General features: G+C 62.9%; 2 protein-coding genes across 13 annotated transcripts; both read right to left on the bottom strand.

Moving 5' to 3' along the window:
- Positions 1–266: 266 nt before the first annotated feature.
- LOC101122728 (exocyst complex component 3-like protein 4) lies at positions 267–15,249 on the bottom strand. Of its 12 annotated transcripts, none has more exons than XM_060401950.1 (13): positions 15,125–15,249; positions 11,895–14,580; positions 9,073–9,494; positions 7,534–8,185; positions 6,484–6,595; positions 6,124–6,246; positions 5,664–5,764; positions 5,383–5,463; positions 3,745–3,859; positions 2,826–2,945; positions 2,597–2,749; positions 1,852–1,973; positions 267–1,764 (listed from the first exon to the last, which is right to left on the bottom strand). In XM_060401950.1, exons 2-13 carry the CDS (start codon positions 12,032–12,034, stop codon positions 1,638–1,640), a joined length of 2,268 nt encoding a protein of 755 aa, XP_060257933.1. In that variant the 5' UTR covers positions 12,035–14,580; positions 15,125–15,249; the 3' UTR covers positions 267–1,637. The 12 variants fall into 12 exon arrangements, 10 of the variants coding, with proteins under 10 accessions (XP_060257933.1, XP_060257934.1, XP_060257932.1 ...); XM_060401951.1 differs by having other exon boundaries at positions 267–1,659; XM_060401949.1 differs by having other exon boundaries at positions 267–819.
- Positions 15,250–15,476: 227 nt separating this feature from the next.
- LBHD2 (LBH domain containing 2) lies at positions 15,477–23,698 on the bottom strand. The gene is made up of 3 exons (XM_027957278.3): positions 23,617–23,698; positions 21,900–22,056; positions 15,477–20,861 (listed from the first exon to the last, which is right to left on the bottom strand). The coding sequence occupies exons 1-3, from the start codon at positions 23,683–23,685 to the stop codon at positions 20,767–20,769; spliced, it is 321 nt and encodes a 106-aa protein (XP_027813079.1). The 5' UTR covers positions 23,686–23,698; the 3' UTR covers positions 15,477–20,766.
- Between the last annotated feature and the right edge of the window lie 844 nt (positions 23,699–24,542).

The raw sequence follows: 24,542 nt of genomic DNA, 5'->3' as shown, positions 1-24,542 counted from the left end.
AGGGTGCAGGCTTGCTTAGAACAGGACAGAGCAGTGCCCACGCCTGTGGGACAAGGCTCACTTGGCACGTGAGGCCAGGGGCCTCGGGAAACCAGGGTCAAAATTTGTTTTGCTCTCTAACCACAGTGGTGGGCTTTCCCAGTTCAGACTTGCCTCAGTCTCCCTGTTGGTACAGTGGGCAGGAAAAGTCAGCACAGAACCTCTGGCCGGCCCCTGGGTGTGTGGGGACACGGACCTTCTGTCTGCAGTCAACTTGGCCCCGCGTCTCCTTAGACAGATACCATTTTATTTCATGTTTATATTAAAATAAATACTCTGTTCTTCATTTTCACATTGGGGTGGTGCGGGACAGTTAGACAGGGAGGCCTTCCCAGGTGGGCAGTACCAAAGGGAACTTCTGCACCAAACCCTCCTCCAAATGCCTGGAATGCCTCTCAGGCTTGCTGGCATGCCTGGCATGACCTCCCCTGGCCATCAGGAGGAGGAGGATGGACGGTCCCCACGGGGGCTTCAGGCCTGGGGCTGCGCTGGGGCTGCCCCCCGGGTCCCCGGCTTGGGGCTCGGTCCCTAGGGGCAGGTGGCCGCCTCTCCGTCCCCCGGGGCCGCCCCCTTTCAGGCCAGCAGCGCTAGATGCAGGTGACCAGCACGTCCACGCCGGTGCCCAACTCGATCTCCTCGAAGAGCACGCGGCCCCCGGCGGCCCCGGAGCCCCCGGCCTTGGCGGCAGCCCTCAGCACAGCCTGGGCGTGGCGCAGGAAGTGCTGGTTCCGACGGCGGCCCAGTCGGCGCAGTGCCAGGATGGCCAGCACGTGGTCCCGCCTGCAGAGACAACGCGGGCCCCCGCTGCAGACTCGACAGCTCCAGTGACACCCCGGACCCCAGGGCGAGGGGCACCCCGCGGCTCAGACTGGAAGCGCTAGGGCACCCAGCATTCCTGGGGGTGCCTGGGTCTTGAAGGGTGCAAAGCCCGGCGGAGACAGGAAGAGGCAAGCCTGATGGGAATGGCCTCTGAGCCCCAGGCAGCGGTTCCGGAAACCTAGTGGACCTAGGGAGGCAGCAGGGCGCCGCGATGCCCCGATGCCAGGAGCGGGGCAGGCACGGGAGTCAGAGCCTCTTCCCCTGAGAACCGTGCTGGGGAGCCCCGGCACAGCGGCAAGCAGAGAGGCACGTGGGGTGGGAAGCTTAGCCCAGTGTGCCGCCCCTCCCGCCCCGAGCACCCCAAAGAGCTGGAAGCACTGTCTCCCGCAGCCAGGGAGGGCCGGCCAGCCTGCGCAGGAAAACCCCAAGGGGCCAAAAGGGAAACCTTCTGCCTATTCGGAGTTACTCTGAATCAAGGCCAAACAGATGCAGCGGGCTGGGATCAGAGGATTCTCTGGTGGGGCGGGGTGGGGCAGGGGACCAGGAAGGGGTTAGGCCCGGGCTTTCTGTAGCCTCCCCATCCTGGAATCTCCAAGGCCATGGAGAGATTCAGCTGGGATTTCCCAGTGCGTGATGACTCACCACCCCCCAACACACACCCTAGGATCAAAGCCTTCTTCCTGCTGGCAGGTCTCGGGGCTTCCAGAAAGGGCTTTCTCCCGGAGCTGGGGGCCTGTGCCTCCCCCTAAGACTCGCTGGAGGAAGGGCTCTGGCTCCCTTCAGACTCCAGGGACCACAAGACTGAATGAGGACGGTGAGATTAGAACACCAGGGAAGGGCAGCGATGATCCCACCAAGGCCCCCACAGCCTGAGGGTCCAGGGCCCACAGGTCGCGCTGCTGGCACCTGTGCATGGAGGCCGGTGCTAGTCCGAGCCCCGCCCCGAGGCCCCCTCCCTGTCTCCCGTCCCAGAACCAGCTCCGGGGTAGGAACCTGATGTCAGGGTAGCTTCTGATGAGCGTCTCCAGGTGCCGCCTGATGTCATCTTTGTAAGTCTCGCCCAGTATGTCAGCCACGCATGGGATAGCTTGGCCCAGCCATGTGGCCTGGGAGCCCTGCAGAGACGCAGCGCGGTGGGCCACCCCCACCCCTGACTGCAGCCCCTCGGTGAGTGCCCGGTTTAGCCCTCCTGCAGCCACCACCGCGGCCCCACCGGGACCGCCTCCCGCCGCGCAGAAGGGGACGCGCCCTGGCTCAGGGTTCCTCTTCCCTCCCCACCACACAGCACAGAAGAGGCTTTCTGTGTCTACTCAGGCAGGTGAGCCCAGGCCCCGCGGGGAAGGCCTGCCTGGCATCAGACGGGGAGTCGGGGACCAGTGGCCCAGATCAGGGGTGTCTGTGTGGGGAGGACATGCCTGAGCTCTCTTTGCTGGGGGTGGGGTGGAGGAGAGGTCCCACACAGTACCCGCCCATCAGACGGGGCTGCGACCCTCATCCCTCCCCTACACCCCCACAAAGTACATGCAAATCAACGCAAACATATGCTACGTGTCTCCCCACCTGGCCCGGCCCCAGCACGCGGAGAGTGCCTCGAATCCTTTGCCAAAGCCCGCCCACCGGGGGGTCTCTTACAGGGGGCGAGCTGAAATCAGACTGAGCGGGGCGCTTTTGGAGGGTTCGTGGGCTGGAGAACCCCCAAGAAGGCCAGCGCCCGGGGGCAGTCGGGTGATGCTCCTACCAAGCCCTGGAAGGTGCTGCTGATGGCCTGCGCCTCAAGGCCCATCTTCTGGGAGCCGCTCCGGCGGTCCACACCCCGGAGCCGCTCGCGGGGTCGCAGCGCCTGCGCCAGGTACTCGCGGACAACGTAGCGGTGCACCTGCTGCAGAGTCTCCTGGGGGTAGAGGTCAGGGTCACTGGGAGGAGCCCAGGGCACGCCCCCACCAGCGCCTGCCCCCACCCCCGGATACCTGGGCCAGGGGTGGGGCCATGTGCTCGAGGAGGCCCGAGAAGGCCACCACCTTGTCCATGAGGGGCTGAAGCAGGTCCTGGGTCAGCCAGGCCTTGGTGCACAGGACCCTGAAGAGCGGCTAGGGGCAGAGCGGTGGGCAGTTGGCTGAGGGCTGACCCCCAGCACCCACTAGAGCCTCCCCTGGGCACCCAGGGCATGGCTCTGGACAGGGGCGATTCAGGACAAAGGGCGAGCTGGCATCAGGAAGAAAGTCTGGGGAGCTGACCCCCTTCTCTATGGTATCTTGGGGACAGCCCCTCTCCTTGCTCTAGACCTTTCCCTGATGAGAAATCTCTGAGACTGCCTCCTCCAGGCCGGCAGGCCCCGTGGGCATGGTTGGAGTTTGAGCCTCTAGCCAGCCCTTGCCTCGGGAGTCCTGGCGGCGCTTTGAGGGGCTGGATGAGGCGCCATTCCCTAGATGCACCCGCCTTGTGGAGAGGGTCCTCAGAGAGTCTCAGAGTTGTCTCTGAGAGGAGAGTGAAAGGGTTAGTCGCTTAGTCGTGTCCGACTCTTTGTGTCCGCATGGACTGTACCTCCGTCCATGGGATTCTCCAGGCAAGTGTACTAGACTGGGTTGCCATTCCCTTCTCCAGGGGATCCTCCTCACCCAGGGGTGGAACCTGGGTGTCCTGCAGTTATAGGCGGATTCTTCACCAGCTGAGCCACCAGAGAAGCCCAGGGCATGAAGGAAGAAGGGAATTGTTCCCAACTGTTTTTGCTCAGCTGGGAGCCTATCTGGGTTCCCTGCCTGCCCCCGAAACACCACCCCAACACGCCCCTACGGTAAATGAGTGCTGTGACTTGGGCCCCCGGGCTCCAGGACACAGGGTGCACCTACTGGGCAAGGAAAGTGGGGAGAGAAGGGCCCACCCCCTCACCTGCACAGCGCCCTGCAAGCCCTGGAGCAGCCGCTTCTGAAAGGCTCGGGCGGCAGCCCCCAGGGCCTTCTCCAGCTCTCCAAAGCTCTCTGGGAACTTGGCCAGAAGGTGAGTCCTGGGCAGGGGGAGGGGCCAGGATTGGGGAAAGTGGGCAAGGGCTCACAGCCTGGCATACAGCCGTGAAGGCTGGGTGCCACCCCAGCTCCGATCACTCAGACTATAGTGTGAAGGGCAGCCCCCTGGGGCGGCACAGTGGAGAAGCCCTGGGAGCCGTCACGTGAGGGGGCGGCAGTGCGCCCGGGAGCCGAGCACGGAGGGGTGGGCCAGGGGAGTGTCGAGGTCCCACCGCATGGCAGGGCCCCCGTGGCCGGGCTGAGCCAGACCTCATCCCTCCTGGCGACAGAACAGTGCGGCACAGCCCCTCCTGGCACAGAGGCCCTCCTCAGACGCTCGGGAGAGTCGCTCAGTCGAGCCTGACTCTGTGACCCCATGGGCTGCAGCCCGCCAGGCTCCTCCATCCATGGGATTCTCCGGGCCAGAATACTGGAGTGGGTTGCCATTCCCTTCTCCAGAGGATCTTCCCAACCCGGGGACTGAACCCAGGTCTTCTACATTGCAGGTGGATTCTTTATCCTCTGAGCTCCCAGGGAAGCCCTTTGAGCCTCATAACTGCCTCTCCAAATATCACAATGTCCCCATTTCACCATTGAGGAGACAGGGCTAGGCTCTCCCAGTTTGCAGCCCAGGGACACAGAAAGTGAAGTCTCTCAGTTGAGTCCAACTCTGTGACCCTATGGACTGCAGCTCGCCAGGCTCCTCCATCCATGGGATTTTCCTGGCCAGAGTACTGGAGTGGGTTGCCATTTCCTTCTCCAGAAAGGCAGGGACACAGAAAGGCAGGCTAAATTTCTACCAGGGCTTGACCAGAGATGGCCTACACCAGAGTCCCCTGTGCCCAGGACCAGCCTGGCACGGTCTAGGGACAGAAGAGTGTTAGTGAGCCAGCACTTTATCACGGTCGTGCTTTGGGTTCCCAGATCCAACAAGTACTGCCTGCGTGACTGTGGACCAGCGGCGATGCCTTTCTGAGCCCCCACACTGCATTCCCGTCTGTCCGTGGGGACATCACGCCATCAGCAGTAGCTGATGCGTCTTCAGTTGGGGGACACTATGGCTTGGCCTGGGGCTGAAGGCTCTGGCAGCCCACAGGGGAGGGCCACTGTCCCCTGGAGGTAGAGGAACCCAGGCTCCGGCACCAGCAAGGCCCTGAGGGTTGGGGTCGTGAGGGAGGCAGGCTTCCAAGAAGAGACAGGGTCCCTAAAAGTAAGAAGGCTGAGTGGGATGAGGGAGGAGAGATGGAGCCCTGGGTGGCAGGGATGAGCTGGGCAAGGGTGGTTGGAACCTCGGCCTCTGCTCAGCCCTGAAGCTCCCTGCGTCCCTCCCAGGGCCTCAGCTCTGCGGGGCCAAGAGAGGACACCATGGCGGGGACAGGGGCGGGGCCGAGCACAGAGAGGGGGTCCCCTTCAGAAGGCCTCTGGGGATGGCCGCTTTGGGGCCGCAGGGCCAGCGTCTGCCTGGCGGTTCCCAGGGCTCGCGCGCCCCCTGCCGGTCGCGCCTGGCACCGCGGGACAAACCCACCTGAGCTCCTCGCAGGCATTGATGCCGGCGCACAGGTTAGGCTCGGTCACCGCCCCGGACTCCAGAAAAGCCTTTTCGAACCTGGGGGGCGGGGTACGCAGGGGCCTTGGAGACTCTCCCTGGCTGCTAAGACCCCGAGTCCGCCCTCCAGGTTTCTCCCTCCCAGTTGTCCGGAATCTCGAATTCCGAGGTAACGGGATGAATGGGTCCCCCCAGGGACAACCAGCGTCCACACCCTGGCCACCCCGCCCACCACATCCCGGCCCAGGATTCGCCCGCACCTGTGCAGGAAGAGCCCCAGCGCCCGCGCGCAGATCCCCAACGTGGTGGCCTCCAGTTCTCTGGAGATGGCGCCGGCCGCCTTCACGTGCTCCGCCACGAGCTGCGAGCGAGCGCGTCTGAGCCCTCTGTCCCGATGGCCCCAGCGCCCAATCGTGGCGCAGGGACGTCTCCACCCTCCCCGCTCTGCCTCCCAGTCTCGGCTCCGACTTCGAGGGGCCCCGATTTCCAGAGGGTCAGCCCTCCCAGCTCCGCACATCCACAGGGTCCCTCCCCCAAGCCCGCTACGCTGGGAGCTGTGGCCTCGCGCTCCCAGCCTGGTCATGAGACCCGAGGACTTGTGCCCGCGCCCCACGTGGGGCCTCAGGCTCCCGTTCGATGGGGAGAGGCGGTTGTGACTGTGTCTTATAAGAGAGTCTCCACCGCCAGAGGCCCAAACCCACGGCCTTCCCTCCGGCGCACCATGCAGACGTCGAAGGACAGCGGCGTGTGGTAGAGGCCCTGCAGCTTTTCGGGGGCCTCCGCAGCCGCCCAGCGACTCTGCTCCAGCTGCAGGATGCCATCGAAGCAGCTCGCGATCTTGGTCTGTGCGGGCCAGGGAAGGGGCCGCGGTGAGACCCTCCCAGGAGGGAGACCCCCTACCTCCAAGTCCTAGGGCACGCCCTTGGCGACAAGGGCACCCCTGCTGGGGCACAGGCCCACGCCCAAGGCCGCAGAGCGGAGAGGCTCTGACCCTGGGCACTGCGCCTCCTTACCCCGCTGGCATTGACCACCCTCTACCTGGACCCCGCCCACTTCGGCCCAGCCCCGCTCCGGTCTCACCTCCAGGAAGCTGGTGTAGTCGTCTTCCAGTCGGGCCCAGACGTCCGGTGCCAGGAGTGGGGGCAGCGGCTCCGAGGGCAGAGCCTGGTCCTGGGAGCCCAGGAAGTCAGGACTGGAAGGCAGGGCGGGGCCTGAAGGTCTGGGCGGGACTCTGATGCAGCCGCGGCTGTCCCCACTGCCCTCTGCCTTGGCTCAAAGCCTAATGCCATCGCTGTGAGGCCCGGAATCTGGGCTTCCATTCACACGCCCAGCACCCCAGCCCGCCCTCCGGGATTCCGTGCCAAACGCCCATCCACTCGGTTTCCCACCTCAGGATTTCCTGGCTCAGCAGTCGGCGGAGCGTGCCCCGAAAGCATAAAGGCAGTCCGGATGGACCTCGACCAGCTTGCTTCGGGAGTGACCTCCACCCTCTCGCTCGGGGTTCACCCAAATTGAGCTCTAAACGCCCCCAGGACCTTGCAGTTCAGGGTCCAGCTAGGATCCAGCCCACACCGGGGCGGGTGCCTGTCTGCAGCCAGGCAGAATATTAAGGAGCCCAGCACTTTGGCGCCCCTCCAACTGCCCGCCTGCCTGGGGAGCTGGGGAGCGCTCAGGGGCACGAGGGACCCACCCCATCACGTTCTGCAGAGCCCTGAACCGCAGTGTCCATCCAAAGCAAGAGTGGGGGTGAAAGCCAGCCCTCAAGAGCGCGGTGAGCCGTGGTTGTGTCCAGCCTGGAGGGGGCGCCCTTGGCCAGTTCACTCAAAGGCCCCGTGTGGACTAGGGGGGACTCACTGGGCTCGCCGCCTCGGAAGCCACCCCGCCCATAGCGCTCCAGCTTCGGGAACCCGAAAGGGAGAGCACCAGGGTCTGGGAGGGGGAGGAGAGGATGTCAAAGGGCTCCCGGATCTCGGATCTTGGGTGCCTAACAGCCAGCACTCTCCCGGGGAGGAAAAGGAGGAGAAAGGTGCCCTGTGCCCTTCAGAGCAGGTTCCCGAAGGCCTTGCGGGCGGGCAGTGCCAGCCCCTCCTCGCCCTCGCCCCACCCCCCGGCCGCCGGCCCGGGCCTCACCTGCTGTAGACGTTGGCGGCCCAGTCCAGCAGCACGTAGAGCTGCTCGAAGCCGCGGGCGTCGTGCGCGAGCTCCTGGAGGCGCCCGGCCACCGCGCCGTGGAAGGCACGCAGGTAGGCCTCCCACGCCGGGAAGCCGGCGGCCGCGTAAGCGGGGTGCACCTCCCGCTGCACCTTCTGCAGGTCGCGGCGAACCAAAGCGCCGAGCTCGGCCAGGAGCCGCGCCAAGTCGGGGGCAGCGTCGGCCACCCCCGAGGCCTCCCCCGCGCCCGCCTGCCGCACGCGCTCCTCTGCGCTCCGCCGCACGGCGTCCTCCCAGTACTGGCGCCAGCGGCGCGGCGTGCGCAGAAAGTCGCCGTCTGCGGGGGGCTCCGGGTGGGCCTCCTCTTCCGCACGCACCACTCGGGCCAGCTCCGCGAGCGCGGCCGCGTCCACGCCATCCGGGCCCAGCGTCTCGCGCACGATGGCGCCGATCTCCGCGGCCAGCCCGTCGTAGTGCAGGCACACGTCCATGGCGCGCCGCGCAAAGCCCGTGGGGTCCTGCTGGAAGGTGCACGAGGCTTTCTCGGTCACTAGCCCCGTCTCCAGGTGCCGCAGCCGCTCGAAGGCGGCTAGGAGTTGCCGCTCGGAGATGAGGTCTGCCACGGACGTGCCTTTTGCAAGGTCGGGCGAGAAGAGGGCCAGTGAAGGGGGCGCTCCAGGTAAGCTGGTCGGCCCCGACCCTACACCCCGGGCTGGCTGCCTGGCCCCAGAGCGCTACGGAAGGCCTGCACCAGGAGCAAGGGACCCGACTGCTCTATGTCCTTCGGAATTGCCTTTGAAGAGGCAGATCCCAGGTCCCAAGCCTGGTTCAGATCATGCCTGGGATGTGTCCTGCCTCCCCTTGCCTTCAGCCCCTACATCGGCCGCTGCTCCCTGCATGGAGCTGGACCTGGTGGCCTCCAGTGCAGTCCTGACTCAGGTCCAGTGGGGCCAGAGCTCAGTCTGGGCGTGCCCTTGGATGCCCAGGTTCCTGCCCGCGGTGTCCAGCTTCAGCCTTTCTTGTTCCCCGCTATTCCCCGCTCTGGGCCAGCCTCCACCCCCAGGAGCCCTCCACTTTCTCCTGCACGCCCTCTTCAGGGCTCATCTCCTGGGTGGCCCCCTAATCTCGCCTCGAGGCGGTCTTGGCTCCCAGGCACCCTCCGTGATCCTGTGATCTGACTGGGCCAGTGCCTTGTCCACCAGTCCGGTTTGGCCAGGAGCCAGGCTGTGGAAGCCCGTGGAGTTCTGGGGCCCTGCAGATCTGGGTTCAAATCTCATTTTTCCACTTCCCAGCTGTGAGACGTGAGGCAAGTCACTTAACCTCTCTGAGCCCCACTTTTCTCAGCTGCCCTTGTTGAAACGCTGGAAGAATTTTACCGTGCAGTTGTGCCGGGGAAGGGGTTTGGGGTGGCTGGGGAGGGTAACCCATCAAGAAGCCTGGGCCCCGCCCCCCCCCCCCCCCACCCCCTCCCCCCCCTTGGTTTCCTCCCCTGCTCAGTGGGGGCGGGGCAGCCCTCACCTTTGGCTTCCTCAGGCCCCGCCCCCGTGGACAACCGCCGGCCAACATCTTCCTTGGCCTTGGAGGACCCCTTCCTGCCGCAGGCTGGCCCTGGCTCCGAGGTCACCCCGGTCTGGTCCACGGCAGGGCAGTTGTCTGGAGTGCGCCGCAAAGACCCGAACAGGAAGCGGCCGCTGAGCCTGAGCAGCCCTGCGTCTCCCTGGGAGGCTCGAACTGAGGCCCGCTGGCTCGCCCTCGAGAGGGCCCGCCGCAAGGTGCCCAGGCCAGGCCTGAAGCCCTCGTGCTGGGCGCCGGGCGCGTCCTCGCTGCTCGCCCGCCGGGCGCCCTGGGCTGGGGTGTGGGGCTCCACCGGCTCCTGGGGGCGGTGCAGCTCCAGCCCAGAGGCCTGTGTCTGTGGCAATGGCATCTTGGCAGCAGCGGAGCTGAGGGTGAAAGGGAAGCTCAGGAACTCGGGGTGGGGTGGTGGTGGGGCGACCAGTCCCCGGGAGCAGACACCAAAACCCCATGAGATCCGCAGGGGGCGTGTGGGGGCCCAGGCGCTGGTCGGGGAAGCTTCCCACCACCACCAGAGGTGACCCCAAAGCTGTCAAAAGGAACTGTTGCCAGGCAGCTCCCGTGGCCTGAGCCGTCCTTATGCCAGGATGCAGCTGCTTCTGCAGACACGGACAGCTACTTCTATCAGGAAGCCTCCCCTGGCACCATGTTCCATGACGGTCTCCCCTGAGTACCCACCCACGCTGGGTCTGCCAAGCCAGACCCTCCCACCAGAGCTGGAGAGGGAAACGAAGGTGCATATCCCAGGGCTTAGCCCAGCCCGCAGCCCACAGTCCCCAGAGTGGGCTCAGCAACCACGGCCAGAGCTTCCTGAACCTCGAGTCCTGAGGCCTAGCGTGTCTACCCCCTCCACAGCGCCTTCACTGCCCCCTCACCCCTCAGCTCACACCCTTTCAGCCATCACACTCACTGCTTCTGCTCAAAGCGGAGCTCAACAGCCCCCTGTGGAAGACGGCCACCCCTTTCCCTGGATGTCCCAGCACTGGACGGGGGTGGGGTCAGGTTGGAGGGGGCTGGCCCAGGCCACCCAGGGCTTATCGAGGCCTTGCAGCCTGCAGGGAAGGCTGTGGGAGGGGCCTTGGTTCTATATTTAACCAGGGGCTGAAGGCTCCTAACTCTGATTCTCACCCATGATCTCCTCCCCACTGGCCCCCGTAGAGGACGGGGAGGGGGTCTCCAGGGCATGGAGGCCTGAGCACAGGGCCCTCACCACCTCCAGGCTCCCCCAGTCTCTGCTCATCCCCACCCCCTTTCAGCCTCGCCTGGCTGTTGGGGAAAAAGAAGAGAAACTTCTTGGCCTGCTGGGACCTCCCACATACCCCACTGTGTAAAGACAATTTGAAGTTGGTGGGGGCCAGCAAGTTTTCACTTCAGCCCAAGGAACTAGGGCCCAAAAGAGGGCAGGACCGGCTGAAGTCACTGACCAACCAGAGGCTGAGCTACCCCCCATCCCCCAGCAACCCCCCACCACGGGGACAAAGGCCAGGCTGGAGCCAGCACCTGTCCCCTGGGTGATATTGGGCCGGAGCGGCCTCTCTGCAGGCCTCAGTGTGCCTGGGGTGATTGACACCAGGATGGGCAGGGCCCAGCCCCTAACCCACCCCCTTCCCCGCACCTGCCAGCAAGATGTCCGTCTAGGGGCAGACATGCAGGGGGTTGCTGAGGCCTACCTTCCTCTCCCAGAGGCAGCTGAGCAGCTGGAAGGAGGCTGTCCCGAGGGAGGGGCCGGCCCAGGTGCTTCATGGGAGCCTTATCAGCCCCGCCCTGGCCACAGGTCATGGTTGCCCCAGGTGCCAGGACTCAGGGACCATGCCCTCAGGTCAGCCCCGACACAGCAGGGAGCATCGTGCCAGCGGCCATCTGACCCTGCCGCTCCCCACCTCCCACAGTGCCCCCCGGTGCCCAGCAGGGGCAGGAGTGGGGAAGGAGCCATTCCAGCGGGGCCCAGCCTGCCCCGCTCTGGGCTCTGTCTCCAGGGAGTGTGGGGGTAGGACAAGCCAGCCTACCTTGGTTGGCAAGAGCTCGCACCTAGTAAGCACCTACTGTATGCTCAGTCCAATGCCTGGCACTGTCAGATCCCCATGACAACAAAGTGACAGGGTGTCATTCTCCCCACTTTATAGATAAGGAAACAGGCTCAGAGAGGGGCAGGGTCTTGCCTTAAGCCACACAGCTCAGGGGTGGGGAGTCAGGACCAGCCCAGGTCTGGCTAGGAACCTGGGAGCAGAGGCTGAACCCTGTCTCCCTGTACCAGCAGCCCAGCGTTGCTGCCCAGGGAACCCTTTCTTCTGGCAGAGGGTCTGAAGATGGGCAGGCTGCCAGATGCCAGGAGTGGCATCAGACTTGAAGTTCTCCAGGAAGCCTAGGGGAAAATTCTGGGGGAAGAGGGGCAGCTGGCGGCTGGGTCTCATGGGAGGTAACAGAGGCAGACGCTTGAAACCCAGCCACCCTGCCTGACCACCTCGTCCCAAAGCCCATCGAGGCCCCCTGGTGTTCCCTCTGCCCGCTGCCCCCTGAATCCTGCTTCAGCAGCTTCCCAAGTCATTCTTGACCTTCAGGAGGCACCAATCAATCAGGTCACTCTCCTGCTTTAAACCCTTCCGTGGCTCCCCACAGCCTGGCATTAGAAGCCGCCCTCGCCCCCCATCAAGGTCTGAACTTCCTCCAGCCTCACGCCCGGGCCTCCTGGGCCTGCACCCAGCCCGGCTCCCGGCTTCTGCTCAGGCAGCTCCTCCTCCCAGCCTCTCCCTCTGCTCCCCAGCGCTGACCTGGATTTCAGAAGCTGGGGTGCAGTCGCCTCCACCTCCCAGCAGTCCGTGGGCTGCGCTGTGCCGCCTGCCTGCTCATCAGGCCTGGACTGGCTCCCTGGAGATGGGGCCTCCTCACTGGCCTGGGAACCTCTGTCCATCCACCCCTCCTTACTGCCCAGAGGCAGCCTGCGGGGACAGTGAGCCTTCAGTGTGAGGATCACCCCTGCCTGTGCGGGCCCTCTCGGGTATCAGGCTGGTGTCTTCTGGGCTGCAGAGTCCCTGCTGACTCTGCCATGGCCCCGTCCCGGGCCTGCCTCCCCAGCCATGGGGCCTCTTCCTGGCTCTCTCTCTCTCTGTTCTGTTGCCCTGAGTGTTCAGAGGCCCTGGCCCCTGCACCTTGGCCTCAGCTGAGCTTCAGGAGCCAGGAGATGCAGGCCTGGGCTGCGCCCTGAGGCCCATGTTCTCCAGGTCAGGGTATCGCGCCCACTGCAGGGCCAGTAACAGGGGTGGGAACACCACCCAGAAGCCATGCTTACTGGAAGCTCCCACCTGAGGCCACCCTATCTGTGACCAAGTCACGTCTGGGCTCCCCTCACCACTGGGTATCTCCACCCTAGCTTCTACCTGCTTTTCCCAGGCCTGCCCTCCTATAGCAGCTCTTCCCAGGTATCCCATCGCAGTCCCAATCTTTCCACCTCCCCAGGGCCTGGACCATCACCCCATCCTTCAAAGCTCCAAAGTAGCCACCTGGGGCAGAGGACTGCGTCTCCCTCGTACCTCCCACCGGTCATCCCCCCATTGCCTGGTCACAGGTCCTACCTGTACTCCTTCCTAAACCCCCTGGATTTCATCCTTAGAGGGGTCGGGGGTCTTGCCAAAATATAACCCTCCCTTAAAGCCCTTCTCTGCGGGTAAGATTCTTCTGAAATAAGGAAGAAGACAAGCGTGTGTGCTCTCAGCATTCAGCATTTGCCTGGAAGATCTAATTAAGTCAACAAGGCAAGAAAAATGAATAAGAGGTATCAATATTGGGAAGGACCTGATAAAAATGTCAGTATTTGGAGGGGATGGATTACCTGCTTAGAAATAGCTTTCTTAAACTCCAGAAAAGCCTATTTTTAAAAGGTTATTAACCGGACGTGGAACAATGGACTGATTCAAAATTGGGAAAGGAGTACGTCAAGGCTGTATATTGTCACCCTGCTTATTTAATGTCTAAGCAGAGTCCATCGTGTGAAATGCTGGGCTGGATGAAGCACAACTGGAATCAAGACTGTCGGGAGAAATATCGATAAACTCAGCTACGCAGATGACACCACCCTTATGGCAGAAAGTGAAGAGGAACTAAAGAGTGTCTTGATGAAGGTGAAAGAGAGTGGAAAAACTGGCTTAAAATTCAGCCTTCAAAAAACGAAGGTCAAGCCATCCAGTTCCATCACTCCATGGCAAATAGACAGGGAGAATGGAAACAGCGACAGACTATTTTCTTGGGCTCCAAAATCACTGCAGATGGTGACTGTAGCCGTGAAATTAAAAAACGCTTGGTCCTTGGAAGAAAGGCTATGACAAAGCTAGACCGCATATTAAAACGCAGAGACGTTATTTGCTGACAAATGTCTGTAGACTCAAACCTATGACTTTCTCAGTAGTCATGTATGGATGTGAGAGTTGGACCACAAAAAAGGCTGAGTGGCGAAGAATCGATGCTTTTGAACTGTGGTGTTGGAGAAGACTCTTGAGTCCCTTGGACTGTAAGGAGATCAAAACCAGTCAATCCTAAAGGAAATCAATCCTGAATAACTATTGGAAGGATTGATGCTGAAGGCGAAGCTCCAATACTTTGGCCACCTGATGCAAAGAGTTAGAAAAGACCCTGGTGCTGGGAAAGACTGAAGGCAGGAGGAGAAGGGCACGACAGAGGATGAGATAGTTGGATGGCATTGCCGACTCAACGGACATAAATCTGAGCAAACCCCGGGTGATGGTGAAGGACGGGGAGGCCTGGCGTGCTGCATCCATGGGGTCGCAGAGTCGGACACGACTGAGCGACTGAACAACAACAACAAAAAGGCACTTAAAGCCTCCCTTCTTGAGGCTCCTGGTGGCTCAGTGGGAAAGAATCCACCTGCCGATGCAAGAGAGGTGGGTTCGATCCCTGACCCGGCAAGATCCCATCTGCTGCGCGGCAACTAAGCCCTTGCACCCCAACTATCGAGCCTGTGCTCCAGAGCCCTGAACTGCAGCTACTGAAGCCCGCGTGCCTAGACCCTGTGCTCCACAGCAAAAGAAACCACTGAAATGAGACAGGCCTGCCCTCCACAACAGAGCGCAGCCCACACTGGCCAGAGCTAGAGAAAAGCCCCGCAGCAATGAAGACCCAGCATAGCCAAAAATAAATAAATAAGTACCAATTTTAAAAAGGCTTCCCTTAATTCAGCAACAAAATATAACACTTGTCCCCACCCCGCGCTGCCGTCACCCTCAGGAGAAGCACACCCTCCTGCTCAGCGCGGAATTCAAGGAAGCACCTGGCCCCTGCAGGTTCCTCTCCTACCCTCTCTCTCTCACTCACTCGCTCACCCACTCTGGTCACTCGGATGCACTCACGTGTCCTCCACACCTTGTACAGACTGTTCTCTCTGCCAACAGTGACCTCACTCTCACCTTCTCCAGCTCCTTCACGGCTCAGCACAGGCGGCTCCTCCTGCAAGAAGCCTTCCCTGACCACCTGAGCCCCAGACCACAGTCAAGACCTCCTGCTCCACGCCTGGTTCCTGACCTGTGCATGACTTCTCCCATGACTGAGGGGCACTTCCAGAGTCTGGGGTATCTTCCCCTTGACCAGGAGCCCCCCAAGCAGGGAGTGGGCCTGACCCAGCGTCCAACCATGGCAGGTGCCAAGGAAAACAGATAAGCAGTTTCATGTAGGCGCATCAGCCCATGGGTGTGCAGCCACTTTTGTGACTGTGGTGTCCCCTGGTGTGTGTGTGCCTCAGAGGGTCTGTGAGTGGCTCTGTCCGTGAGTCTCCATCTGTCTGCATGTCTTCATGTCCCTGTCTGTCTGCTTCCTATCTGTGTGTGTGTGTGTGTTCATTGTGACTTGAGCTGGCATACTGCTCTGGGCTCTAAGCTGAAGCCTATAGCCTGGAAGGCCACTGGCAGAACCGGAATTGTCCTCAAGCCCTCGAATCCCCGCCTCCTGCCCACAACACCCCAGAGGCCCTCCTCCTCTACCTGCGTGGACATACCTGCTGGGTGAGTAGACGCTGGGCCCCAGGCAGAGCAGGGCCACCAGGGGAAGCCGGCGGGGCCGGGCCCTCAGAGCAGGACCCGGGCGATGGGGTCCCTGAAGCAGCCAGAGGGATTGACCCACGGCTGGGGCTTTCCAGCTGCAGTCACGCGGGCCGGCCCCAGCCCCACCCCAAGCCCCACCCTCCACCAGGAGCCCTGCTTTCACTTTGAGATGGCCTCCCCCCGCCCCCCGCCCTGCTCAGAGGCAATCACGCCAACCTTTGATCCTGCAGCAGTGTGGAGCCCAGCCCAGGCTCAGGTCAGGGGCCTTGGTGGCTGTCGGCTTAAAAAGTACTCACAGCCTAAAAGTTGAGAGTTGCATTCCATTTGGTGGGCAGTTTTAGTACTTCAAGCCTGGGAAGCAGCACCTCAAGTACTCTGAGAGAACTGCTCTGAGAAGGGGAGCAGGGGACTGGTTATACTGAAGTTTTGCAATGAAAGGTAGTCTTGTTAAAGAAAACCAGATATCCCAAGTCACGAAGTTCGGCACTTTTCTGTGTGGGAAGACGCAAGAGGCTGTCACTGCAATCATTGCTTTCACTGGACCTCAGCTGTCAGGGCCGGCCATCTGCTCTTCACATCCGGAGCTTCCTTCCTTTTCTCAGGCCTCACTGTCGGGGGTGGCTGTAGTCTGATGGTTGCTAGATAGCAGGTATTCTTGTGTCCCCTTAGGGCTCACAGGTTCACACTGGAGGGCTGCAATTGCGGTCAACTGTGACACCCTTGTTTACTGATACGACAGGAAATATTCCATTGCTCCTTCCCAGGTGGCTCAGTGGTAAAGTTGCCAATGCAGGTGACCCGGGTTCGATCCCTGGGTCTGAAAGATCCCCTGGAGAAGGAAATGGCAACTCGCTCCAGCATTCTTGCCTGGGAAACCCCATGGACAGAGGAGGCTGGCAGGCTATAGTCCCTGAGGTTGCAAAAGGGTTGGACACAGCTTAGCGACTAAACAACAATTTCTCAGGGTGAAGGAGAGGATGAGGGGTAGCACTCTGGGGTCTGTAGGGAGCTGACCTTGCTGGGGACGGCTGGGACAGCCCGTCCCTCGTGGTCAGACTGAGGCTCAAAGGAGCAGGAGCCAACCGGCTGGAAGTGGGCACCCAGCCCACGGTGTCCAAGCCCAGAAGGACCCTTCCCTCCAGGGCGGAGTCGCCAGCACCAGCCCTGTGCCCTGCCAAGCTCATCGTGAGAGCCCCTGTGCCCTGCCTGGTGCTAAGAGCCCTGAGGGCAGACATGGGGGACCGAGAGCAGGGAGGGACACGGAGACAACACAAGGAACATTGTAAGCCACGCTTCAGCAGCTGGGAGGAGGACAGATCGGCTCGCACTCAGGGACGGGGATGGGTGGCAGGGGTCAGCCCATGAGGGACGGCGCAGAGGTGGGCCTGAGGCTGATCAGCCACGAGCACGCAGCCTAGTTCCCCACGGTGACTCCAGCCAAAGACACTTAGTGGGAAGGGCCACTGAAACTTCCCAGAAGAGGCAGGCCCCACACCTTCCTGGGGGGATTCCGCTGCCGGCGTCCTAGGGAAAAAAACTTAGGGAAAATCCAGGGAGGACAGATCCAGGCCTGTTCACTCGGGCTGGAGCCACAGGGCCATGGCGCAGAGCAGCGGAGGTGCTCCAGATAGCATCCTGGAGAGAGCAGACGCAAGCCTGTGGACCATCCCAAGCCTGCCAACGCAGACATTCATTTTCTCGAAGTTCTGGGGGCTGCAAGGTTCCAGATCAAGGTGCTGGCAGGGCTGGCTTCTCCCGAGGCCTCTCTCCTGGGCTGCGGACGGCCATCTTCTCCCTGTGTCTTCACATGGTTATCATCTGTGGGTCTGTGTCCTGACCGCCCCTTCCCATAAGGCCATGTTGGACTAGGACCCACTAAAATGGGCTTGTTTTAACTTGTTGTGGTTGTTCAGTCCCTAAGTCGGGTCCGACTCTCTGGGACCCCGTGGCTCTTTAAAGACCCATCTCCAAATACAAACCCACTCTGAGGTCCTGGGAGTTAAAACTTCAACAGAAGGAAGTTTGCAGGACAAAGTCCAGCCCACAGTAGACTGGAAGGCACCCACGGTGCTGCGGCGCCTTGCTGTCGTCTGCAGACAGACCATGCTGTACCTGGAGCAGCAACCTCCTCCAGGAAGCCCTCTAGTTTCCTCTTGAGTCATTAGATCCTAGAGCCCTGGGTTCCCCTCTGTGAGGTAATCAGAGTCCCAGCTCAAGCCTGTGAGGCACCAGCTACTTGGGTGAACCGTCCCCCAGCTCAGGCTAGCCTGCCTGCCGGCTTCCTGTCCCATGCATCTCTCCAACGGTAGGAAGCTAACAGATCAGAGGGCCAAGCACAACTCTTGACAGAAGGAGGGGTCCTCGAGGAGACCAACCAGGGCTCTTTGGTGGGAGCCCTGGGACTTTGTGGGGTAGCTGGTCCCCACCCATGCTGCACTGGGTCACCAGCTCGGAAAGACACAGGAACCTGCTACATGGCAGGCAAGTCCAGGTCTCTGCCTCTGAAGACTGGGTCTTCCCATGGGGCCACGCGTGGGCACTGGAAGGTCCTCAGTCCACCCCTCCTGTTCTCCAGCTCAACGAGGCTCATCTGGGTGCTGGAACCTCCCGTTGTGGGTCACCTCCACTTCAGAGCCCAGGATGGGGGAGTTTCTCCCAGAGCTCCCAGCTCCCAGCTGCACCCCACCCCTGCCCAAACCTGTGCCCACTTTTCAGCATGAGGCTGGGATGTTTCTTTTGTCCTATTTCTAGGTGGTTTTCCCCAACTTTCTCAGTAAAATCCTGTCAGCAAAGTCCCAGCCTTGTCTCAGAGGAGCCCTGGGCACAGGGCTGGTCTGGCCTGAGCCAGGAGAAGGCTGGGCCGAGGGGCAGTTGGAGAGGGGCACACAGCTGGGGACCCAACGAGGAGAACAGACCCTGCTGCCTCATGCTGGACTGCACCGCCTTCAGAGAGGCGACCCTGCGTCTGCCTCGGGTAGTAGTAGTTGTTCAGTTGCTAAGCCCTTTCTGACTCTTTTGCGACCGACCCCATGGACTGTAGCCCACCAGACTCCTCTGTCCATGGGGATTCTCCAGGCAAGAATACTGGAGTCAGTTGCCACGCCTTCTCCCAGGGGATCTTCCTAATACAGGGACGAACCCAGGTCTCCCGCGTGGCAGGCAGATTCTTTACCGGCTGGGCCACCAGGGAAGCCCAAGAATACTGGAGCGGGTGGCCTATCCCTTCTCCAGGGGATCTTCCCCACCCAGGACTCGAACTGGGGTCTCCTGCATTGCAGGCGGATTCACCAGCTGAGCTACCAGGGAAGCACCCAGCCTCAGGTTATTTCTCCATAAAACGAGGTTGCTGTTGGGATCCAGTAGGTTCACCTCGGCAGAGCACCTGGCGCCCAGAACTGGAAGGGGAGGGACAAGGACCACACCACCAGAGGCCTGCCCGCGCCCTAGAGGCTCCTGGGGAGGAGCCAGGCTACCGCACGCTGAATATAGGGGCCCAAAGTGCCTGAATTCCAGCTTCACTGCTGCGGGGCCCAGGACAGAGCTTTGCCTGGGAACAGGACACAGAGGCTCCGGTCTCTGCCCCTCACCGGCTATTGGCCTGCACGAGGGACAGTGTCTGTCTCCAAGCCTGGATCTCTCAAGCCGGACGCTGCGTTGCTTAGGTGTCCCTGGCCCGGCCTGCTGGTGGGCGGGGCCGTGAAGACGGGGCGGGGCCTCCGGTGGGCGGGGTATACTCCTGGCACCGCCTCCTGCACCTATCTCGGCTTCTCGCGGGTCGGTCGCCTTGCGTGTGGACTCAGCCCGCTCTGGTGGCTACAGGGCAGGCCCATAGGGTAAGGCTACTCTGCTCTGCCCCACCGGGCTTCCTCCCTGGGGCTGACTCCCCCGTTCCCCTGCTCCCGGGGCACGACGAGGTCCCGAGACCCCCAGTTGAGGCGGCGTCTCTTCCCCAGATCTGCCTTGATCGGTGGTGAGCTCGAGGGTAGCGTTGTGAGCACTCTGGCGCTTAGGTCCCAGGCGCACCGGGAATTCTGCCTCAGCCCGGCTCTTTATCAGCCGCGGGACCTCTAGAAAGTCGCTGTGACACCCTGCCCAGGAGGGGCGAGAATGAAATCTCAGCACCATCCCCCGCCACACACACACATTCCGCACCCGGAAACCCCTGCCTGGGAAGGACTCCCGGCTTGCTCGAGCCCTGGACCCAAATCCCCCGTGTCCGCAAGCCCTGGCAAGGCTTTCTGTGAAATGTCTGTCCCCTGCCCCCTTGTGGAGGCGACAGGAAGGGCCGGAGGAGGACGGGAGGGACCTTGAAGGACAGCCCAATCCCCCCAATCCCCCACCCTAAGAGGAACCAGCCTGGGCCCTGTATACTGGCCACAGGTTTAAAATTAAAGCTGGCTGCCAGGCAAACTTCTGCACCTCCGCCTTCCACCTCTCCTGCATTTGGGGGGTGGGCTATTTTTAGAAGGCAGGCGGGTTGGAAAGTGCTTTATTCATCCTGGAGGTTAGCGAGGCCTGCAGGAGAGAACAGAGGGGCCTGTGTCTCCCTCTGCCTCCTCCATGCTGACTCTGACCTTGCACCACCCACTGGGCCTGTGGATTTACTGAGCTAACATTTACTCAGGGCTCGCCTTGCCCGGCCCTGAGCTTCCTCAGGCCTGGATCAGGCCTGGGGTGATGGGAGAGAGGGTGGCACACCTGGACAGTGAACCCAGGCAGTGATCAGGTTTCCACGCCCCAGGTCCACCCTGACCAGTCAGCAGGGCCAAGAAGCCATGTCGCTGGACCCCTCGGAGGGATAGGCCCCTCACGTGGCTCAGGAAGAGGTGCTACCCAGTCTCCTGCATGGACTGTCTATCTGGCTGGGTGGGTGGCTTCCCAACTTCAGGAGTCCTGTGCCAGTTGAGGCCAGCACTAGCCTCGGGCACCTCAGTTTCCCCATCTGTACAATGGGACTATGCAAGATTCAAGCTGGGACAGGGCACCCCACCCAGGTACCATTCCTGTGTCCTACTGCACTCAGAGTCGGTAAGGGGTGACAGGAGGAGTCCTGCCCTCAGGGGCCAGCCAGGACTGGAGGCCCCAAGCAGAGGTGGGGAGGCCACCTGGAGGACGTTGGTCTCAGCCTCAGCTGAAGTGGGGCAGAGGGTCTCGGCAGGGCGCCACAGGAGCGGACACGACAGCTGCACCAGCCACCCCCACGTCCAGTGTGGGACAGCCAGTGGTCACTCTGGTCTGGCAGCCTGAGCTCTGAGCAGAAACCTTCGCCTGGAAGGTCACTGGCAGGACCCAAATTGTCCTCAGCCCCTGGAGTCCCCACCCAGTGTGCCCAGTGGCCGCCAGGAAGAGCCTTTATTTGTGCTTCCCTCCAGAGAAGTAGGAGGGGTGTGATCCAAACCCTGGGCTGCGGCTGGGAGGCGGCGGGGGAGGGCGGTACTGGTGGACCTGGTGAGGCAGGAGGGGTGGTGGTCAGCTGTGCCCACTGGGTGCCCGGGCAGGCCCAGGCCTCTCAAAGCGTCAGCCCAGCCCCTCCGAGGCAGAGGCCCCCTCTCAGCTGTCAGAGCCCGGGGACGGCAGGATCCGGCCGGTCCTTGTCCTACGGCCGGGAGCAGGGGGCCTGGCCCGTGGAGCTGGCATGCTTGCCGTCAGGAGCCTCCCCCGGTGATTCTCCTGGCGGACGTGGTGAGGGGGCTGAGGAAACACGCAGGCCTCTGTGTCGGCGGGACACGCATTTCTGACAGGTCTGCCAGGAGAGGTGTGAGGGTGGGCAGGCCACAAGCTCCCCGCCGGTGAGGGGGCGGGGGGTCACTGGGTGCACGGTTCCCGGTGCAAGGGTGGGCAAGGCCAGGCTCCAGGAGCAGGAGACCCTTGGCCCCCGGCAAGGCCACCAGTTCGAGGGTGGCCGACTGGGCGGAGACCCAGGGTCCTCCCCAGAGCCCAGGTCTCAGTGGTTACCCAAGGGGCAGGCCCCGGGCAGACCTGTCGGAGGTTGAGGGGACTTTCGGGAGAGGTGGCAGACAAGCTCCTCTGGGCCCAAGCTCTGGGAGCGGCGGACCACAGGGGCTGCAGGGCTGGGCCAGGGGCCAATGGCGGAGGAGAAGAGGGCAGGCAGGGAAGAGCAGCCCCATCTGAGGCCAAATCCCCCAGGACTGACCCCTCGGGGGCTCAGGGGACAAAGCCGCCCAGGGCACGGCTCACCCCTCGAGCACCCTTCCTGGGGGCCTGGCCAGCTGTTTCTCCTACGCGGCAGACTGGCTCCTGGCTGATCCCTCTCCTGCCCACACATCCTCCTCCTAGAAACTTCCCTGGCCCTGGCAGCCCTTCGGCCTTTAACCAGGGCACCCACACCAGGACAGAAGCCTGCCACCAGCTTCTGCACCCCCACCCACCCTGCCTTGCACCCATACCCTTACCCCTTCCAGGCCTTAGTGGGCAATGCACACTTGTCCCAAAGGTGATGAATCGTGAGAGCAAGGGGAGAGGGGCCGGGACCGGGTGTTGAGAGGTGAGAGCAAGGGTGTACCTGTATGCCAGGCCTGGGGCCACATCTGGATGGGGGAATCGCCTGTGAAGATGGTGGGGAGGGTGGCAGGGAAGGCCAGGCCAGGCGGTGCCCAGGCGACAGAAGCTCACGGGGCGGGCAGATAGGTGGGGTGCAGGCTGGCTGGAGGGGTGGAGGACCAGGCGTCTGACCTCTCCTGGGACCCCTTCAGGCCGCCCCTCACTCACCAGCAGCAGCCTGGCTCTGGGCAGACGCCCTCTGGGCGCCCTCTGGAGGCCAACGCAGCTCCCCGCTCTCCACCGCACCCAGCTCGCTGGGCTCCACCACGATCGAGGGCAGCCGCTGGCCCAGCCGAGGGCCCTTCTCCCAGGCACCCACCACAGCCTGCAAGGGGGGTGGGCAGGGGGTCAAAGCAATGGCAGGCCTGAGCTCCCCACGGCCTGCCACTCCTGTCCTGCATTGTCCATGGGGAGAACGGGCGTCCCTAACCTGCCCAGTCTCCAGGGCCAGGTGAGCTCTTGTGCGTGCGTGCACATCCCCCATAGGGTCGCGGCCCTCCCCCTCCCACCCCTGGAACTGGGGCACTCAGCGCCTGGGCCACACAGATCCCACCTGGGCTTGGCCCTCAGGCCCGTTTCACAGAAGGGCCTGTTATGCGAAAGGCCAAGGTCACACAGTGAGCGAGCTCAGGGTGTTTGCGCCTCCCAGGCAGGCAGCCTCCCGCATCCCACTGGGCCCCTTCTTGGGGTCTCTCTTATGGGCCCTTGGCCCCCTCCCAGCTCAGGGGAGCTGGGAAGCTGTTGCTATGGCAACCTGAGCAACTTCTCTGGGCTCATTGTTCAGTGCTCACAAGAGCCTGCGGGGGCTGCCTCCCCAAGCCCTCCTGGAGCCCTCAGCATCTCCGCCTCCCATTCAAGGCCTTCCAAGGTAGAGGTCCCAAGACGCCCCGTGCTGTGCGCAGACCTGCAGCCCTAACTCTCCTGTGCCAACCCACCTCCATGCCTTTGCTCCGGTTGGTTGGGCTTGTCCCCAACCTCTTACCCAGAAGGCTGGCTGCTTGGGCGCTCTGCCTTCCCCAAAGGCATGTCTAGGCGGGGAAGAGCAGGCACACGGCTGGCAGGACTTTGCTAAATGGCCCTCGCACCTCCCTGCCCCCGCCCAGGGGAACCATCTGAACATGTGTTTCAGTGCACTGTCTGATCAGCCTTTGAACAAAGTACCGCAGAGATCCTAAAGTGTGTCACTAGGCTGGGACTTCCATGGGATCAGAGGGACAAGACCAGCGACCCCACCATGGCCCAGTGACTGGATCTCCTGGGCCTCCCTGCTGGCCTTGCCTGTCCAGGGGCTCCTCCCTGCCCAACCCCCCTGAACCCCTCTCCCCCTCACCCTGCCAGTCTCCTTTCCGCCCTCCTCCCGGAAGCCCTGCTGGGCCCGACCCAGGGCCGCTCCTCTGCCCAGATGGTGCAGGAAGATCTGGGCCAGTCGAGTTTGGTGTCCAGCCTCTCCATCCGCCCCCCACCCCCTGCCAGGAGGGCAACCCCAGGCTCCAGACTGGCCCTTGGGCTGGACCCCCTCAGGGGCCCGCTGGCCCCGACAAGAAGAGCCCAACTCCAGGCTCAGAGCGGCAGGCCTGGGCCTCTTGGGCAAGAACCTCCCTTGTTAGCTCCATCAGCATCTCCTGCAGGAGCTGAGGTGGGAGCAGGAGGCCCTGGCACGGCCTCACCCAGCAGAGACGAGACTGACCTGGGCGCAGGCCCTGGGCCCCCAGGGCTGGCTGGGGAGCTCCCTGAGTCAGGAGAGCTGGGCCTTCAGTGACTGTGCACATCATACTCCTGCGGAGGGGCAACCGCCTCCCCCACCCAGATGGGTAAACCGAGGCACGTGCTGCCACAGGCCAGGGCTTGAGAGCGGCAGACGGCCGGTCCCCAACCGCACACATACCTCTGCCGGGCCTCCGGCCTGCTTGTCTGAGCCCAGCTTGGGCGCGGCAGCGGGCTGGGGGCCGCTCATGCTGCAGCTGCTGTCCAGCTGCACAAAAACAAGGAGCAGAAGCGGGGTGCATGTTAGGGCCCAGCTGCAGTGCCCCGTCCACTCCCGGAAGCCCCACACTGCCCCAGCCCGCACGCACCCCACCCCAGGCCCGCAGCCACTGCCCAGGCTGGGCCTCCACCGCTGCGGCCGCCCGCCCAAGCCACCATCAGGGAGGCGCTGGACAGGCCCCACGCTGGGGGCCCTAGGCTGAGGCAGGAGGGCCCACTCCTCCCTGAGAACAGACGCCCCACGCACACACCCGAGGCCCCGCCCTCAACCCCCGCAGCTGAAGGGAGACTGACCCTCTGCCTGCCTGTGGCCACTTCCCCTCAGGCCAGGCCCAAGCGCCAGGGAGTCCGGCTAGAGACCACACAGTGAGGGCGCTGGGAAGAGGGGCCCTGCCAGGACTGCTGGGCACCAGATTCAGATGCTCCACCTGCACCAGGCTGGGCTGGGTCTGGCGGGCAGGCAGCTAACTTGGGCACCGGCTGGGAGGCAGCAGGAGGCCTCTGACAAGGGGCAGGAGTGCTGGGAGGGTGCTGGGCAGAGGGAGGGCACTGGCCAGCTGGCTGCAAGGCTCCCAATGCCCTGCTGGTTGTGGGGGAGGGGTGCTGTGCACACCCAACAAGAGGTAGGGGGCAGCTATTCCAGGAAATGAATTCCTTTGACTAAAACCCAGCTTGGGTCAGCTCAGGTCCCGCTGGGACCCAGGGATTCTGGGGGGTGGGGGGTGGGCCACGTGTATGCAGCATGGGGCCTCCGGGGCGATGGGCAGCCAACATGCCCACCAGAGCCTCCACCCAGGCACAGAGCACGCGAGAGCCCTCCCCCAGGCC

The sequence above is a fragment of the Ovis aries genome, chromosome 18 (genome assembly GCF_016772045.2).
Source record: "Ovis aries strain OAR_USU_Benz2616 breed Rambouillet chromosome 18, ARS-UI_Ramb_v3.0, whole genome shotgun sequence".
NCBI classification, from domain to species: Eukaryota; Metazoa; Chordata; class Mammalia; order Artiodactyla; family Bovidae; genus Ovis; species Ovis aries.
This window is presented reverse-complemented; position numbering and strand designations above follow the sequence as displayed.